This window comes from Bos indicus, chromosome 15 (assembly GCF_029378745.1).
Source record: "Bos indicus isolate NIAB-ARS_2022 breed Sahiwal x Tharparkar chromosome 15, NIAB-ARS_B.indTharparkar_mat_pri_1.0, whole genome shotgun sequence".
NCBI classification, from domain to species: Eukaryota; Metazoa; Chordata; class Mammalia; order Artiodactyla; family Bovidae; genus Bos; species Bos indicus.
Genome location: NC_091774.1, coordinates 48,917,757 through 48,938,291, shown reverse-complemented (window position 1 = coordinate 48,938,291; position 20,535 = coordinate 48,917,757). Strand labels below are relative to the sequence as shown.

The window sequence follows — 20,535 nt, the reverse complement described above, 5'->3', positions numbered from 1 at the left end:
TAGATGTCTAGCCACACACTGCATAGTGAAAATCTCTCTTTTCAGGAATTTCCTCTTTAGGCTCACCTGTATCTCTTGTGCTATGAATACTGTAAAAGGATTGCCACTAGCCATGACTATGTGCTGTCAAGTAGACTTCTGTTTTCCTAGTAGAAGTGGAAATACATCTCTTGGTCCCTTAGCATAGAGAATAATCTTTGATTTCCTGGAGAAACTCACTAGAACTTCCTTTCCAGGGAAAATAATCTTAGCCCCATCATGATTTCTCTATAAAATTTTCATTCCCTCAGATCACATTCCTTGTCTTGCCTATTATGAAGTGAAAACAAGATTTAATTCTAAACTTCAGGCACAACTAATCAGGAGAAGAGATAAGCTCTTGGTCACTCATTTACTTAATTTTTTCATGCAAAAACAGAGAGGTGCCCACTATGCATTATACAATGCATTGGGCTCCAAGGGTCTAGTTGGTGCAAAAAAATGGGTTAAAATCATAAGTTATAAACACATATAAAAAAACTATATATAATGTACAAGTAATATATACATTGTATATAAGATAAACATATGTAAGAATATATGTTTAAGCATACATTTATGTTGACTTATACTTTTATAGATTCTTATATAAAAGAACAACTGTATACTATATAAAGAACATATATGTATACAGAGAACAAATATTATATTATATATCATATTACATTATAGAAATAGTGTATATAGGTAAATACATTATATATGTTATTTATATTTATACATATTTCTATTTATATATACTTAATATTAGTACTTACTATATGTAAGTATATATGTATGTGTATGTATATTACACATTTTATATATATATATTATATATACATATATAAGATATATGTGTGTGCTTTTACACTCCAGTAGTACTGCAGCAAAGGTATTAAGGGAGTACAGAAAAGAATTTGCCTAGCTCTACACAGAGAATTCAAGAGAGGTTTGTTAGAGGAAATATTTGTGCTATCATAAAGGATCAGCAAATGTTCACTGGTGGAAAAAGCAAGAGTGGTTTCTGTTAGAAAAGCAAGCTATAAAGCAATATAAAGAATAGAAGCAAGAAATGCACATATGGGGAACTGTAGGAAAAAACCAATATGGGCTTGTTGACTATAGCAGAAAGAAGATGAATTTAGAAGGACATCAAAGCAGAAAATGGCTGGGTAGAGACAGAGTAGTGCACCGTACTAGGACGCCCCCCTTTGGATCTAGGTGGTGCAGTGACGAAAAACACACCGAAGCACTGGCTGGTTCCACTCTGGACTCATGAAGCTCAAATGTGCCTTCATCACTGCCTGCTTCCTACTACACTGCTCTCATCTTCCTGTTCTCTGTCTCTTCCCCTTGAGCTCAGAAACACCTAGACACACTTTTCCCCTAAGAACTGTTTTATTGATACTACATGGCTGTCCACTTCAAGTCACCCTGTGGAAAATACCTGGGAACTGTGATCATTCAAGCCCAGAATCAGCTTCAACTACAGCAGAAGGAAGTAGGAATATCAACAAGGTCATAGTCTTTATGGAGTAGGTGAGGGTGATTTTATTACCAACCCCTCCTCTGAAACTTCTCTTCTCAAGGTCAGCTGTAACCTCCACATTGCTCAGTCCTTTAGTAATGTCCCAGTCCTTGTGAACATGACCCCTTGGTAACATCATGTATGAATGATTAATACCTCTTGAAACTTCATACAAGACCACAGTCTCCTGTTCATTTGCTTTCTAGCTGGCTTTTATGTTCCTCCTTCACTTTTAGTGGAGCCTTTTCTTCTCCAACTCTAAATTTCAGTTTTGCCTAGGACTCAAAACTAGAAACTTCTCTCTATCCTCACTTCTTTGGTTTCCTCCTCTGTATACTAATAACTCCTAAATATATATCTCTTTTTCAACTTAGTTCTACTACTGAGTTAGTGAAAATGAATACATGAAAAGCTTGTTGGTGGAATTGACTATAAGTTAAATTTTGACATGTTTTTAAAATAACTATGAAGTTCCTAGATGCAGAATCTTAGCCTACTGTAAGATATATGAGTCTGCAAACTAAAAGAAGAGAATTATAAATATTTGATATTTGTCAACATAAAGATCTTAAGTAAAGTCCTGAGGATGATGTTGTTTGAGGAAGAAAAGATACAGCATGGACACAAAATTGTTGAGATTGAGGATGATCATATTTAAGGGCTCATCAATTAAAAGAGGCCAGCCAAGAAGATTGAGAAGAAATAAAAATACAGAGAAAAACTGATGAAGGTGTGGTACTTTCAAAGGAAGTTTCAATCAGGTAGTTGGATGGTGGAAAGAATACTGAAGTAGAAGATACTAAAGCTGATGATGGTCATGATTCTGCTTATAATGGTGTGCATGTTTATGAAACTGAAGAATTAATAACCAGAACTTCCATTTATTCTCAGCTCAGCCCCTGAAGAATGCCAGCCCAGTATCCCCTCCATCCTCACATGGTGCTCCTGTCCAACCTCACGCAGTTCAGCCCCATGCTCTACCTCACTGGCTTTCCCGGATTGGAAACCATCGAGCACTGGATCTTCATCTTCTTTTTCCTTATGTACCTCGTGGCCATCTCAGGCAACTGCTTCATTCTGATCATTATTAAGACCAGCCCTCGCTTGCACACAGCCATGTACTATCTACTCTCCTTTCTGGCCTTCACTGACCTGGGCCTGTCGGTATCCACCTTGCCCACTACTGTGGGAATCTTTTGGTTCAAATCCCATGGCATCTACTTTGGAGCCTGCCAAATCCAGATGTTCTGTATCCACTCGTTTTCCTTCATGGAGTCCTCAGTGCTCCTTGTTATGTCCTTTGATCGGTTTGTGGCCATCTGTTATCCCCTGAGGTACTCAGTCATTATCACTGGCCAGCGAGTGGTCAGGGCAGGCCTGGTTGTCATCCTGCGGGGCCCTATAGCCACTGTACCCATTGTTTTTCTCCTGAAGACTTTTCCTTACTGTGGGTCTAGAGTCCTCTCCCACTCTTTCTGCCTGCACCAGGAGGTGATACACTTGGCCTGCACAGACACCACCTTCAACAACCTGTACGGGCTGATACTGGTGATGTCAACTGTGATGCTGGACCTGGTGCTCATTGCACTGTCCTACGGGGTCATCCTGCACACAGTGGCAAGACTGGCCTCCAAAGAGGAGCGGCTCCGAGCCTTCCAAACATGCACCTCACACCTCTGTGCTGTGCTGGTATTCTTTGTGCCCATGGTGGGACTGTCCCTGATACATCGCTTTGGGAAACATGCCCCACTTGCTGTCCACCTTTTTATGGCTAATGTCTACCTCTTTGTGCCTCCCATGCTTAATCCAATCATATACAGTATTAAAACCAAGGAGATCCGCCATGCCATCAGCAAGTTCCTGGGTCTTAGAAAGGCCAATGTTGAGTCATGAGCCTAAAAATTCCACTGGGTGCCCTGAAGAAGGTCTCAAATCAGACCAAAGATTTACAGCATTTAGTACCAATTATGTTTCCCAAGATTTTTACTCACTTCCCTAAATTAAGTATGGATTAATTTCTCTCTTGAATTATGAGTTAGCAATGCCGACTTTTCTCTTGCTTAAATTATAATGGTCTTCTATGTATATATAAGACCTAGATGTTTTGGCAACATCAAAAATTGCCCCAAGGAAGACCCTCTTGAGCCTTGTGCAAAAACTAAAACTAAAGAAAACTGAATAAAAACTTAAAAGGAGCAATAAACTAAAAAGCAACCAGAACAGAAACTAGCAAAGCACAGACACATGTCAGTTGTTTGAATTCACTTGAGTAACATACCTCCTTTCATGGTTCCTTGGGACTGTTTCCTTCTTCTCTACCTGGGCAACATATTACCCTTCAGTTCCTATTCTGAATAAGCATATCCTTCGCATTCTGGAATAACAGTGGAAGAATCAGAACTCCTGCACCCTTTCCTAATGGCTCATTCAGGTTGAACCCCTCTAAATGTTTCTCATGATGTGCTCCCTCTGGCTTTGTTCATCTAATAGACACCCTGGACCCCACCCATGTCTCTTCTCATCTCTGATTTTATCTTTCCTATGGATTTGCTGACTATGTTTGCTTCTGGGCCTTCTAGTTGTGAGATCTTGTTTAATGACCTGAAATGCAATAAAGCTCCAATGAAAGAAATTATCACAGACAAGTCTAAGTCATAATTCCACTGCTCAAGAGGTTGTGAAGCTAAAATTGGCAGAGAAGATTGTCCCTACTGTGACTAAACAAAATTCATGTTGGAGTCTCAGCGCAAAGGGTGCTTTCTCATGGATATTTTCATGGCAGGTTCTCTCTCCAAAGCTAGAGCAGATTCTCCATCTATCTTTTCCTTCAGAACCCTGCGTTTCCAGTTGTAACATTTGTTTCATAGTAATGGACTCTTCTGTGTCTTAGTTTAGTTTCTTTCTAGGTCCTTCACACTAGATTCCTAAATTAAGCTCTTTAGAAGGATTATGGGAGAAGGCAATGGCAACCCACTCCAGTACTCTTGCCTGGAAAATCCTATGGGAGGAGCTTGGTAGGCTGCAGTCCATGGGGTCGCTAAGAGTCAGACACGACTGAGCAGCTTCACTTTCACTTTTCACTTTCATGCATTGGAGAAGGAAATGGCAACCTACTCCAGTGTTCTTGCCTGGAGAATCCCAGAGATGGGGTAGCCTGGTGGGCTGCTATCTGTGGGGTCACACAGAGTCGGACATGACTGAAGTGACTTAGCAGCAGCAGCACCAGCAGATGGATTATTCATGCCTTGTTTATCAGTAAATTTCCATAAATGCAACAATTGTCTCATAATAGATACTCAAGGAGTAATTATTTAAATGCATTCCTCAATATATTAATATATGCATAAAGTGAGATTCAGGGCTTCCCTGGTGGGTCAGGTGGTAAAGAATCTTCCTGCAATATGGAAGACTTGGGTTCGATCCCTGGGTTGGGAAGACCCCTGGAGAAGGTAAAGGCTACCCACTCCAGTATTCTGGGCTGGAGAATTCCATAAACAGAGGAGCCTGATGGGAGTCCATGGGGTCGCAAAGAGTCAGACACAACTGAGTGACTAACACATTCAAAGAGAGATTCAAAGCAAAGAAAGAGAATGCCTCTTATTTTCCAAGGAAATTTTCCATCTTCACATCCAGAAATCCCAAGGAAACTCTTTCATGGCATCCATACAAGAGGTTCCCCATCTTTTTCCTTGTTGTGCTTTGTTTGGGCTCATGGTCCTTGAAGCCTCCTCTGCCACAGATCAAAATTACAATGAACAGGAAGTCCTCCCAAGAGTTGCTCTTCACAGGTTTGGAGCATGAAACACCTTGTAAAAATGTGATTTACTACTCTTGCCTGATCTAACATCCAACAGAAAACTTGTTGAGTCAGTTTAATCAACTCAGCAATTCTCTCTTTCATCTTATGGACTTAGGAATTTAGATGTTCCCAGGCTCTGAACAGCCATATCCCTGCCTCTACACAAGGCAACTTTCCTTGCCTCTATGTTCTAGCCTCCCCCTATCTCTTTCCTTAGCTGATACACAATCTGAGAGAATATCTTAAAGTGGTATACAAATGGTTGGTATTTGATAAAATGGTTTCTGATTCAAATTTTGTGTTTGTTTGTTTTTCTGTATGTTTGATCAAAATAAGAGGAGAGATGCTAGTGGCAGATAGTGCTGCTGGTGATTTAAAATAGAAACTAGTCTATATATTTAGAATATGTGTATGAAGAGATAGAGAATAGGTGTGAAAGTGACGTCTTTGTACAGTCCTGAAGCCATCATAGTCCTGTGCCAACTCATGTTCTTGCTCAGACAACAAAGAGAGATCTGAGTGCCATAAAATAAACAAATAACCCTGGTAGGGTTAGACACATCAGACACCACTGTAACCTACTGGACTCCCCAGTGTTCCCAATTCATATTATGGTCCTGGTTATTTTAGTTTCTGGTTGTCCAGGATCTAGGCATTCTTTGGCTACCATATTTCTTGAATCTTGATGGAAGACAACACTTCTTCCAGATATGGGATCTGATAAATAGTTTTTCTAATAATAAACTAAAAGTCTTCCCTTGTAGCTCAAGTAAAGAATCTGCCTGCAATGCAGGACACCCAGGTTTGATCCCTGGTTCTGGAAGATCCCCTGGAGAAGGAAATGGCAACCCACTCCAGTATTCTTGCCTGGGAAATCCCATGGACAGAGGAGCCTGGTGGGCTATAGTCCATGGTGTCACAAAGAGCTGGACATGACTGAGTGACTAAACAACAAAACTAAAAAGTTGAAAAATAGACAAAAGCATAAGATATTTAAGAATAAATTTAACGAAAAATGAACAAGTTTTCTGTGACTATGTCATTGAAACAAAATATACAGGCATAAGTAAGTAGAGAGAAATATTTTCTTAATGATTAAGAAGATTCATTATTTTATTTAATATGTCAATTATTCAAAATTAACCTGCAAATCAATCTACTTCTAAGAGAAATTCCAACTGATCATTCTGTAGAACTTGATAGGTGATCCTGAAATTCATACGACAGTGAAAATAGCCAAAGATAACCACAGCAATTTAAAAATAAACTGTGAATGAGAGCAACCCTTAAGAGACTCAGAGAGTTTTTGCAAAGCTATAGCATGTTGTAGTGTAGTGCTTCTGTGGAATTACATACATAAACAGAAAATAATAAAAAGGCACAGACTCATAGATATAATAATATTTAAAAGAAGTAACATTGAAATAGTTGAAAAAGATTGGCTTATTCAAGAAATAGTGCTAACCTAATTGGTTATCCATATGGAAAATAAAGGGCTTCCCTTGTGGCTCAGCTGGTAAAGAATCCACATGCAATGTGGAAGACTTGGGTTCGATCCCTGGGTTGGGAAGACCCTCTGGAGAAGGGAAAGGCTACCCACTCTAGTATTCTGGCCTGGAGAATTCCATGGACTGTATAGTCCATGGGGTCACAAAGAGTCAAACACGACTGAGCGACTTTCACTTTTATTTTTTAATGGAAAATAAAATTTTATCATTATTGTTGAGTACACAAAAAAACACATTCAATTAAAGACATGAATGTTGAAAGACACACAGAAGAATGAAGAGACACATGGACAAATAGGTAGATAGATAGACAGATAAATAGGTAGTTTTACTATTGTAAGACGGAAGATACCAAAAAACAGAAACAATGATAGCCGCAGGCTAAGAGATGACATTTATAATATATATCTTTGAGTAACTGTGATTTAATATCCAGAACTCCTAAAGAGTCTGTAAGTTAGTAAAAATTAAAAAAAAAAAAAAAAGAAAATCTAAATGAGATTGAACAATGCTGAAATGAGGAAAATAATGTGCCAATAGAGATATGAAAACCCTTTTATTTTCACTATAAAATTTGAAAACAAAATAAATAACAAAGAGATACCATATTTTACCAATAAAAATAGCAAAAATGGTAAAAGCCTGATAATACCAAATATTTGTGCAGTTGTGAAGTAATGATTCATAGTTTATGGTCAGTGTAGATTAGTGCAATCTATGCAGATCTATTTGGGAATATCTATTAGGGGTGAAAGATGCACCTGCTTTATGATACAGCTACTGACTTTTATCTAAATGTTCTTACCTCTTGTGCAAGGAAATATGTACAAGAATGTTACTGCTGCTCCGTTTTTAAACAATGAAAATAACCTAGCTATCCATCAATAAAAGAAAAAACAGGTGAAAGTAAATAGACTAATAAATTAATATATACTACTATACACTATTAAAACCAACGAACTTTAGCAAAATGATAAACATGAATAAATCATAATGCAAATACATATTTACATTATAACTTTTATAGAGCATTTTAAGTATGCAAAGCCATGTCTCTGATGTGTCTGTGTGTGCATATATGTGCATTAAGGTATTAAAAACCATGTTGAAAATGATAAATAGGAACTCTGGAAATCTCCTCTTGGGGAAAAAGGAAAACAAACTGAAGTGAAAAATGTTACATGAACGATGAACGGTGTCAATTCTGTCTGGAAAAAAATCTGAGGCAAATAGGCAAAATGTTAAAACATTAACATTTAGTCAAGTGATCATTATATCATCCTCTTTATTTTACACCTGAAGCATTTTATTCTGGAAAAAAAAAAAACAACAACATTCAAAGTGAAATTAAAAAAAAAAAACAGATTTTAAAACTGGAAATGAAAGTGTTTGTGTGCTATATTTTGTGTCGGTGGGTGGTGAGGGTGGGAAGGAGTGTTTGAATCTCAGAGCTCAGAGACAGGTTCCACTCAACTTTATTTGAAATTCACAGCGTAGAACACACTTTTGAATAACAACTCTGAGATTCAGAATGCTCTTTACCATATTGAGTGGAAATTTACTGTATAAATCCTATGGGTATAATGAAGCATAAATAAAATAGGATTCAGATTGAGATTAGAGTTGGAGTACCATTCCTGCCACTTACTAGCAAATAAGCCACTAACATCTAAATTTCCTTGTTTTCAAAATTAGGAAATTCATATAGATAATAACATATTTGAAAAGGTTTACCTTACTGGAATTTAAAATGCAAATTAATATATTAACACCTTGTTAATAATCAAATATAGAAAAAAATAGTTAATAATCAAGATCTGTGCTGACTAGTACGTTGTGAAAGAGAGATTTTCATACACTGATCTGAAAGCATAACCTGATTTGTTTTCTGTAGAGAGCAAAATACATCAAAAGACTTAAAAATATTCATACAGTGTGTCTCAGAAATACCACACTTGAAATTCTATTTTAATCAAGTAATTGTAAATGGAAAATAAAGGTTTTAGGATGCAAGCTCCTTATAGACAAATATTTGTTATCCTGTTTGGTCACAGAGCTAACTTCAATATCTACCTTGCTACTGCTAATATCTACCTTAGGGCTCAATAAATATTGCTGAAATAACAGATATATTAATATTACAAGTTAGTTGTATTATTATTCATAATAATGAAAAACTATAAGCATTCCAGATATCTAGGAAGAATATTACATAGATTTTGGCATTTTCATTTGATAAATTATTGTTGCTTTTTTAAAAATAATATTTAAATACTTAGAAAACCATTTTCAACACTATATTAAGTGAAAAAATAAAAAATATATATTTAAAAACACCTGCTGGATAAAAGCTTTAAAATATACCCATAGAAAAACATATTATATATAACTTATTGTTGTGCATTTCTCCATCTTTGCATTACTCAAATTTTCCAAAGAACACATTCAGTTTTGTAACCTAAAGAGGGTTTTCTGCAGCAGATGTCTGGAGCTAAAGCCTAGAGACTGAATCCTATAAATGTAGGGCTCTCCAGCCTCAGGTGAGCCCATGGGAGGAGCGAAGAACGAAGGCAAGGGAGAGGACAGTCATGACAGCTCCTGCCCATGGGCCTCCAGCCCTGGGGACTCTTTGTTTGTCCTCAGTTTCTCCCAGGTGGAGCCCTGGTGTTTCACGTGCACAGAAGTTGAGGAGGATAAATTCTTCCATGACAGACCCAGCCTGATGCCCCTCAGTGACACTGGTGCCATCCTATCTACCCTCATCCTTTTTCAGTACTGATGACCTGGCTTCTCTTTTTAAAAGTTAGCAGCTGCTGGTGAGTCTCCACTGCTGTTCTGTGCCAGGGTTTGAGGGGTGGGTATTAGTGGGTAATAGGAGAAGAAAGGGAGAAAATACAAGGAGAAGGGAATGTAGAGATTTCCAAGAAAGCAGTGATCCTGAAAGGAGATAGTCTGAGTTCCGGCTCCTCTCCTAACACTTAAAAGACTTTAGACAGGCATATTCTCTATGTTGGACCTTGCTTAATTTTTTTCAAATGCAAAATGAAGTCTTGGAATCCAGGCTCTCACAGAAGCTCTTTCACTTCTGATATTCAGTGTGTTTGAACAGACCCAGAACCAGAGAGGAGATCAGGACTTGCTCCCCCTAGAGAAGTGGGGGTGGCCATCTGCACTATCATATTACTTGGATTGGAGAGAAGGCTGCCTCTCTCCTCCTGACCATGGTCTCCATGGCCAGGCCAGTTCCTTCCTGGCTCCTGTCTGGAATCAGCCTCCAAATGCCTTCAGGATGTCACAACCCCTTTAGTCTCCACAGACACCTCTCTGGTGAGCTGGCTGGCACATATAGCCTTCCCTTTTCCTCTTATCCATCAAATTACCATTTATTTAACAACACATATATTAAGTGCACTTTATGTCCCAGATCAGTCAAAGCAGAGAAGGTCCTGCCTCAGCCTTTGTGTATTGGTACAGAAACCCCCTGTGACTTCCCCAGCACCTGGGATCCACCCTCCCTCTTTCATAGTCCTCTGCTACCCCAATCATAAGAGGTATGTTGACAAGAGTTTGACAACTGTGGGAAAGTTCTTCCTCGTTCAAAGGTGAGATGTCTGATCTACGTCCTTGTGCTTAGGCATGGCTGCATCTGCATCTTCTCCTACACATAAGGAGCAGCAGTCTCCACCACTAATTTATTTTTTTAAATAGAATATATTGAGTTGAAACATGAATATTTAGAACATACAGATGAGGTAGAGATCTAATTGCTCACTTCATAGTGAATATCACTGTTTTCATGAATTTCCTCTTTAGGTCTCTCCTACATCTCTTTTGTTGTGAATATTTAAAATGGATTACTGGGAGCCATGACTATGTACTGACAAATGGACTCTGTTGGTGTCATAACAGAGAACAATCTTTAATTTTAGGGAAAACTCATTGGAACTTCCTTTCCAGGAAGAATAATCCCAGCCCCATCATGGTCTGCATATAAAATTTTCATTTCCCCCAGATCTTTAGACTTATTCTAAAGTCTGTGAAAACAAGACTCAACCCCAAACTCTAGACACAGCTAATCAGGACAAGAGGTAAGCACTGGCTTAGTTTTTCACATAAAAACAGAGTGGTATCCCCTTGTGTTAGACACTGCAGTGGGTCCCAGTGGTCTATTTGAATTTTTTTTTAAGTGGATAAAAATCAGGTTATAAAAACACACACATATATAGAGACTGTATTCTATGCTATGCTACACAAAATTGCTTCATTTGTGTCTGACTCTTTGCAACCCCTTGTACTGTAGCCTACCAGGTTCCTCTGTCCATGGGTTTTCCCAGGTTAGAATACTGGAGTGGGTTGCCATTTCCTTCTCCAGGGGATATTCCCATTCCAGGAACTGAACCTGTGTCTGCATTGACAGGCAGATTCTTCACCACTGAGCCACATGGAAAGCCCTTATAAACAAATAAATATATATAAAATGTGTAAGATGTATATCTATGCATTTGCAACTTTAATGGTGCTATAGCAAAGGAACTACATGCATACAGAGAGGGATTTGCCTAAAGACTACACATGAAAGTGAAGAGACATTTGTCAGAGGAATGATATCTGTACTGTCTTAAAGGATCAGCAAATATTCACTGGTCAAAAAAACAAGGTGCTTTCTGTTAGGAAAGTAAAATACAAAGCAATATAAAGATTAGAAACAAAACAGAAAACACATATGGGGAATTGTAAAAAAAAAAAAAAAAAAGCAACATGGGCTTGTTAACTGTGGGAGATAAAAGATGAATTTGGAAAGATGCCAATGGAAGAAAGGACTGAGCAATGATGGAATATTATTAACACATCCTGTTAGGACTGCTCACTTTGGAATCAGATGTGTAGTGATTAAGAACATATCTAAAAGCACTTACTGGCCCGACGTTGAACTTACAAACCTCAAATATTCTTTTGTCACTGCCTGGAATCCTACTATATTGCTCTTGTACACCTATTTTCTTTCTATTCCTATTTTTTTCCTCTTTATCTTCTGAAGATATTTTCCTCCCTAAGAACTGCTTTATTGATAACTGTGCAGCTGTCCACTCAAGTGGTCCTGTGGAAAATGATTGAGAACTGTGATTGTTCAGGATCAGAAGCAGACATGCTCACAGCAGAGGGAAGTAGCAATATTGACAAGGTCATAGTCCTTCTGGAGTAGGCAGGGATGGTTTTATTCACAAGTATTCTTGCCTGGAAAAATCCCATGGACAGAGGAGCCTGGCAGGCTACAGTCCATGGGGTCGCAAGAGTCGGACACGACTTAGTGACTAAACCACCATCACCACTCCTCTGAAACTGTTCTTCTCAAGGTCAGCTGTAACTTCCACATTGCTCAATCCTTTAGTCAGTTCTCAGTCCTTATAACCCTGACCCCTTGGTAACATCATATATAATTAATCCCTCTTAAAACTGATACAAGATCACATTCTTCTGATTTTATTCTGACTGGCATTTTCCCCACAGTCTCTTTCAGTGAAGTCTTTTCTTCTCCAACTCTAAATATCAGATTTGTACAGTTAATACCAGAAGCTTCTCCTTACACTAACATTTTAGGTTTCTGTATCCTGCCTATATACTAATATCTCTCAAACATGTATCTCTTCTTCAACTTATTTCTGAAGTCCACATTTCTACTACTGAGTCAATGAAAATGAATAGATGAAAACCCTGTTGGGGGAGGTGACTATAATTAAAATTTTCAACATGCTTTTGAAAAAACAGTGAAACACCTACATGCAGATGCTCAGCCTACTGCTAGACATATAGAGAAGAAGATAATCACAGTTTTGTATTTGACATTCATCAGCTTAAGTATGGTAAATAATTACGGAAATGATGATGTAAGAGGAGGAATAATAGAGTAAGGCCAGAAAATTTCCAAGGATAAAAGCAGCTATATTTCAGCATTGATAAATGAAGAGAAGTCAGGAAAGAAGACTGAGAAGAAATGTAAATGTAGAGAAAATCTGTTATATTCAAAGAAAGTTTTAATCAGATAGTTTGGTGTTATAAGTGATAACAGTGAAGTAGAGGATATCAAAGCTTATGATGGTCGTTATCTGTTTATGATGATGTGTTTGTGAAGCTGCAGAATTAATAACCAGGATTTCCATTTATTCTCAGCTCAGCCCCTGGAGAATGCCAGCCCAGTATCCCCTCCATCCTCACATCGTGCTCCTGTCCAACCTCACACAGTTCAGCCCCATGCTCTACCTCACTGGCTTTCCCGGATTGGAAACCATCGAGCACTGGATCTTCATCTTCTTTTTCCTTATGTACCTCATGGCCATCTCAGGCAACTGCTTCATCCTGATCATTATTAAGACCAACCCTCACTTGCACACACCCATGTACTATCTACTCTCCTTTCTGGCCTTCACTGACCTGGGCCTGTCGGTGTCCACCTTGCCCACTACTGTGGGAATCTTTTGGTTCAAATCCCATGGCATCTACTTTGGAGCCTGCCAAATCCAGATGTTCTGTATCCACTCGTTTTCCTTCATGGAGTCCTCAGTGCTCCTTGTCATGTCCTTTGATCGGTTTGTGGCCATCTGTTATCCCCTGAGGTACATGGTCATTATCACTGGCCAGCGAGTGGTCAGGGTAGGCCTCATTGTCATTCTGCGGGGCCCCGTGGCCCTCCTTCCCATTGTTCTCCTCCTGAAGGCTTTTCCTTATTGTGGGACTCAAGTCCTCTCCCACTCTTTCTGCCTGCACCAGGAGGTGATACACTTGGCCTGCACAGACACCACCTTCAACAACCTGTACGGGCTGTCATTGGTGGTCTTTACTGTGATGCTGGACCTGGTGCTCATTGCACTGTCCTACGGGGTCATCCTGCACACAGTGGCAAGACTGGCCTCCAAAGAGGAGCGGCTCCGAGCCTTCCAAACATGCACCTCACACCTCTGTGCTGTGCTGGTATTCTTTGTGCCCATGATGGGGCTGTCCTTGGTTCACCGCTTTGGGAAGCATGCTCCACCTGCTGTCCACCTTCTGATGGCCAATGTCTACCTCTTTGTGCCTCCCATGCTTAACCCAATCATATACAGTATTAAGACCAAGGAGATTCGCCATGTCATCAGCAAGCTCCTGGGTTAAAAATTCCACTGAGTGCCCAGAAGAAAGTCCCAAATCAGGCCAAAGATTGCCAGTATTTAGTACCTGTTATTACACCCTCTGTTTCCCGAGGCTTTTTTCCACTGCCCTAAATAAAATATGGGTGAATTTCTTTCTTGAGTTATGAGTTGGTAATGCTGTCCTTCTCTTGCTTGAATTATAATGCCTTTCTCTATATATAAGACTTAGATAATTGGTAGCAGCAAAAACTGCCTAGAGGAAGACTGCTATCAAAGTGTAAAAACTAAAGTGAAACTAAGCAAATACAGAAGGAGAGTAATCAACAAAGAAACACATCGAACAGGACTTATGAGAGAACAGGTAAGTATCAGTTGTTTAAATTCACTTCACAAAATGTACCTTCTTCCATGGCTCCTTGGGACTGCCTCCTTTCTCGGCCAGCCAATCCTTCTCTTAAGTTTCTTTTCTTTTTTTTTTTTTTTTATCCTGCATAACCCATATCCTTTGGACTCTTGAGTCTCATTGGAAGAATCAGAACTCCTGCACTATTTTCTAATTTAAACTCCTCCAAATGTTTCTGATGATGTGCTCTCTTCTAGCCTTATTCATTTAGTAGACACTCTGGACCCCACCCCTGTCTCTTATCATTTCTGATTTTATCTTTCGTATGGATTTACTGACATTAACTGAAGTCAATGTTTGCTTCTGGGCATTCTAATCGTGAGATCTTGGACAATGACCTGAAATGCGACAAAGCTCTAATAAAGGAAACTGCCACAAATACATCTAAGTCATGCTCCTGTTGCTTATGATATTGTGAACTTAAAAGTGGCAGAGATTTCCCCTACTGTTGACTAAACAAAATTCATGTTGGAGTTGCTTCCTCATGGACATTTTTCAGGGCAGGCCTTCTGAACAAACAGATTCCACTCTGAACTTCAGTTGAAATCCACACTGTAGGCCACACTACTGAAGAGCAACTCTGAGACTCAGAAAGTTCTTCTCCATATTGAGTGGAACCTATCTGTCTATGGATCCCATTAGTAGAATGAGGTCTAAAGAATAGAATTCAGATTTAGAGTTGGAGTTCAATTTCTGTCAGTTACTAGCAAATAGGCCACTAACACTGAAGTTTTCTTAGTTTTGAACTTAGGAAATATGTATACAAAATAACATTTTAAAATTTCTACTTTGCTGAAATTTAAAATGCAAATTAACATATTTAAATCATACTAATAAGTAAGTATTGAAGAAAACAGTTAATAATGAAGGTCTGTACTGACAAGTATATGGTAAAAGAAGGATTTTCATACAGTGGTGTGAAAATATAATATGATTTGGCTTCCCTGGTGGCTCAGACAGTAAATAATCTTCCTGCACTGTGGGATACCTGGGTTCAGTCCCTGGATTGGGAAGATCCCCTGGAGAATATTGGGGATCTATATTCCAATATTCTGACCTGGAGAATTCCATGGACAGAGGAGCCTGTAGGCTACAGTCCGCGGTGTAGCAAAGAGTGGGACATGACAGTGACTTTCACTTTCCATAGGAAAAAAAATGTATCAAAAGATTTTAAAAAATATTCATACACCCTGTCTCAGAAATACCACTCCTTGAATCTATCTTAATAAAACAACTAAAAATGGAAAAATAAAGATTTTACAGTGTCAGCTCCTTGGAAACAAATTCTTCTTTTTCTTTTCTTTAGAAACCATGAGCTCTGAGTTCTTTGAGAAGATTAAGTTTAGAGAGAAGCAAGATACCACTTCTCCTGATTGCATGGACATGCAGAGAGATTCACATCATGACAATAAAGAGATAGAGGGGAGAGCAGATTGCATGAGGAAACTCTATGGGCATTTTCACTTCACTTGGAAAATTGAGAGATCATTTCTTCCCTAAGAAAAGCTTAAAGTGGTAAAGTCAAATGAAGGCAATTTGGGAATAACGATATTTCTGAGAATCTGAGCATTCTGTTAAGGTTGAGCTATGTAGAATTTTGTAAGGGAGGTTAAAAAAACAAACAAACAAAAAAACTGGCTTTCACTAGCTGGTTCAGAATAAGAATACAGAAAACCCTTGCCGAGATTTGATGTCATCAAAGTAAAAGATTCCATGGGAATAAGAGAAAGATGAAAAAACAGGAAAAGGACAGGCTGTCTGTGAGGGCAGGGGTTTACTGCAAGGTCATTGAGTCGTAGAGAGAGCAGAGAGGCCAGACCAGACAGCAGGGCATTATTGCCCTATGACAGTGTAACAGCTCATACTTGCTGGCCTAGTAAACTTGAACCCATGGCCACTTTTCACAGAACAAAGAGGACTCTTGAGAAGGACGACGTGTCCACCTTACTAAGCTCCAATCTTGGTATTGGTTGGGGTTGTGCTTGGCTTGCAGAGCACTGCCACACAGCTGCACCTTCATTGCATCTCTTGAAATTTGACTACTGTCACTGTGGGTCACTGTCCTATGCTTACTGCCTTCACCAGGACATGATCCACCTGACTGGCTCAGATATGCTCAGAGTTTCTACGTTCCTGTTGATGGGCATCCCAGGCCTGGAGTGAGCTCACCCCTGGAACTCCCTGCCCATTTGTGTGTGCTACCTTGTAGCCCTCCTGGGCAATGCCACCATCTTGCATTGGGTATGAATGGACCCTTTCCTCCACCAGCCCATGTACTACTTCCTTACCATCCTGGCTGTGACAGATTTGAGCCTGTGCTTGTCCTCAGGCTGGTTGAGCTGTAGTTAGAGACCTGGATGGTGGGCCTGGTGCCCTGTGTTCTGCAGCAGTGCTTCCTACACTCCTCCTTCATGGTATCTGCCATGCTCTTTGCTATGGCTCTGGACGGCCTGGTGGCCATCTATTTCTCACTGCACTACGCATCTATGCTCACGGGGCCTCGTGTGGCATTGGTCAGGGTCGTGCTGGGCCTGTGGAGCACTGCCATCACAGCCGTACCTTCATAGCATCTCTTGAAATTTGACTACTATCACTGTGGGGCACTATGCTTACTGCCTTCAGCAAGACATGATCCACCTGACTGGCTCAAATACACATTTCAACAGGCTCTATGGACTGTGCATCATCATGCTGGCTGTGGGCTCTGATGTTCTTTTCATCCTACTCTCCTATATAATCATTCTTCATACTGTGCTGGCCATTGCCTCTACTGGGGAGAGGCTCAAGGCCTTCAACATTTGTTTTTCCCACCTCCTGGCTGTGCTCTGCTTCTACGTGCCTATGCTAGGTCTGTCCATCATACACAGGTTTGGGAGCCACACTTCACCCCTGTTGCACGTCATTATGGGCACCATCTCTGTGCTCTTCCCACCCTTGATGAACCCTGTTATATACAGCATCAAGACCCAGCAGATTCTCAGGGCCACCTTCAAGGTGCTCTACCTAGAGAAGATACAGTGAGACAGTAGAGATGGACTCAGTTCAGTTCAGTTCAGTCACTCAGTCATGTCCGACTCTATGCGACCCCATGAATCGCAGCATGCCAGGCCTCCCTGTCCATCACCAACTCCTGGAGTTCACCTAGACTAACATCCATCGAGTCAGTGATGCCATCCAGCCATCTCATCCTCTGTCGTCCCCTTCTCCTCCTGCCCCCAATTCCTCCCAGCATCAGAGTCTTTTCCAATGAGTCACCACTTCGCATGAGGTGGCCAAAGTACTGGAGTTTCAGCTTTAGCATCATTCCTTCCAAAGAAATCCCAGGGCTGATCTCTTTCACAATGGATCTCCTTGCGGTCCAAGGGACTCTCAAGAGTCTTCTCCAACACCACAGTTCAAAAGCATCAATTCTTCGGTGCTCAGCCTTCTTCACAGTCCAACTCTCACATCCATACATGACCACAGGAAAAACCATAGCCTTGACTAGACAGACCTTTGTTGGCAAAGTAATGTCTCTGCTTTTGAATATGCTATCTAGGTTGGTCATAATTTTCCTTCCAAGGAGTAAGCATCTTTTAATTTCATGGCTGCAGTCACCATCTGCAGTGATTTTGGAGCCCAGAAAAATAAAGTCTGACACTGTTTCCACTGTTTCCCCATCTATTTCCCATGAAGTAATGGGACCGGATGCCGTGATCTTCATTTTCTGAATGTTGAGCTTTAAGCCAACTTTTTCACTCTCCACTTTCACTTTCATCAACAGACTTTTGAGTTCCTCTTCACTTTCTGTCATAAGGGTGGTGTCATCTGCATATGTGAGGTTATTGATATTTCTCCCAGCAATCTTGATTCCAGCTTGTGTTTCTTCCAGTCCAGCATTTCTCATAATGCACTCTGCATATAAGTTAAATAAGCAGGGTGACAATATACTGCCTTGACATACTCCTTTTCCTATTTGGAACCAGTCCATTGTTCCATGTCCAGTTCTGACTGTTGCTTCCTGACCTGCATACAGATTTCTCAAGAGGCAGGTCAGGTGGTCTGGTATGCCCATCTCTTTCAGAATTTTCCACAGTTTGTGATCCACACAGTCAAAGGCTTTGGCATAGTCAATAAAGCAGAAATAGATGTTTTTCTGGAACTCTCTTGCTTTTTCCATGATCCAGCAGATGTTGACAATTTGCTCTCTGGTTCCTCTGCCTTTTCTAAAACCAGCTTGAACATCAGGAAGTTCACAGTTCATGTATTGCTGAAGCCTGGCTTGGACAATTTTGAGCATTACTTTACTAGCATGTGAGATGAGTGCAGTTGTGCGGTACTTTGAGCATTCTTTGGCATTGCCTTCCTTTGGGATTGGAATGAAAACTGACCTTTTCTAGTCCTGTGGCCACTGCTGAGTTTTTCCAAATTTGCTGGCATATTGAGTGCAGCACTTTCACAGCATCATCTTTCAGGATTTGAAATAGCTCAACTGGAATTCCATCACCTCCACTAGCTTTGTTCGTAGTGATGCTTTCTAGGCCCACTTGACTTCACATTCCAGGATGTCTGGCTCTAGGTGAGTGATCACACCATCGAGATTATCTGGGTCGTGAAGATCTTTTTTGTACAGTTCTTCTGTGTATTCTTACCATCTCTTCTTAATATCTTCTGCTTCTGTTAGGTCCATACCATTTCTGTCCTTTATCGAGCCCATCTTTGCATGAAATGTTCCCTTGGCTACTTGTATATATAGTTACAAATATGGAGTAAAACATTTTCTTACATAAAAATGATTGTCTTTTACATAAAGGTCTGCAAGTTTAAAGTGACTTCTTTTTCTCCTTTTTTATAAACTGCATTAGATAGTAACACTTTATTTTTTATAATTTTATTCATTTATTTTTGTCTGTGCTGGGTCTTCATTGCTGCTCAGGCTTCTCTAGTTGCAGTGAGCAGGGGCTACTCTCTAGTTGTGGGGCACAGATTTCTCATTGTGGTGACTTTTCTTGTTGTGGAGCATGGGCTCTAACAGTTGCAGCTCCTGAGTTCTAGAGTACAAGCTCTGTAGTCGTGGTTCACCAGCTTAATAGCTCCATGGCACATGTGATCTTCCCTGATTAGGGAGTGAACCTGTGTCTCCTGCATTGTTAGGTAGATTCTCTACCACTGAGCCATCAGAGAAGCCCTTAAAGTGATTTTTTTTATTTTATCTTCTACTGATTTATTAGAATATTAATTCTATAATAACGGCATTAATGATAAATTACTCTGATGATGTGGAAAGTTGAATCATCATTTCACATTCCTTGGATTAACTAATGGATATACCATAATTCCTCATAATAGTTCTATTATATCCTTTCATCAAAGTAACCTTGTTGTAGATTTAAGCGAAACTTTCCAACACTGCTTTTTACCCTCATTGTTCATATTTGGGTGATTCATATTTGGACAGTTGAGTTTCCAGCTTAGAATTATAACTTTGTAAAAAAAAATAAGTATAACTTTGTGAGTCATCAGCATATAGCTAGTATTGAAATTCATAAAAGTGGAAATAACATTTAGGGAAAGTAAGTATAGGCAGCTGAAATAGTTTTCAACAGAATACTAATAGAACATAGTATTTATTATGTTATTTAACAGAACCATAATATTTATGGTTTTGTTAGAGTACAATCAAGCAAAGGAGACCAGAGGGAAGATTAATGAGACAAGAAGAACAATATAAGAATATGGGGTCACAAAATTCATAAGAAGAAAATATTTTAAAAATGGAGAAAAGGATTGTTTTCTGATTCCACATGTAGGGAGCTTGATTGCATCACTCCATCCTAACAAGTAAGATGCAAAACAGACTGAAAAAATCAATAACTCTTCTTGGATCCATAAGAGAAGGGAAGACACAGAGCAAAATACTGTTCCCAAGAATGAAGAGACGGACAGATGAATAAGTCATGGCTTACCAGAGCTGGGACACTCGAGCAGAAGCAAGTGCAGCCACCAGTGTCTGGACAGGAAAAATTGATCTGTAATTGAATATTGCTGAAGGCTCAATGGGGACAACAGAATAAAAAACTCCCAAAGGATTAAGTCTTAGGAGAGATTCGCCCCCACTAGCTCTGTTTGAGTCCACAATAAATATCTGAGAAAAATTATCTCCGGTTTTTTCA

General features: G+C 39.6%; 2 protein-coding genes and 1 pseudogene across 2 annotated transcripts; all 3 read left to right on the top strand.

Moving 5' to 3' along the window:
- The first annotated feature begins 2,455 nt into the window (after positions 1 to 2,455).
- LOC109569446 (olfactory receptor 51M1-like) lies at positions 2,456 to 3,442 on the top strand. The gene has a single exon (XM_019974800.2). It carries the CDS (start codon positions 2,456 to 2,458, stop codon positions 3,440 to 3,442), a length of 987 nt encoding a protein of 328 aa, XP_019830359.2.
- A 9,597-nt stretch (positions 3,443 to 13,039) lies between these two features.
- LOC109568904 (olfactory receptor 51M1-like) lies at positions 13,040 to 14,002 on the top strand. Its single transcript, XM_019974268.2, has one exon. It carries the CDS (start codon positions 13,040 to 13,042, stop codon positions 14,000 to 14,002), a length of 963 nt encoding a protein of 320 aa, XP_019829827.2.
- Positions 14,003 to 16,273: 2,271 nt separating this feature from the next.
- On the top strand, positions 16,274 to 17,404 carry LOC109568903 (olfactory receptor 51L1-like; annotated as a pseudogene).
- Positions 17,405 to 20,535: the final 3,131 nt, after the last annotated feature.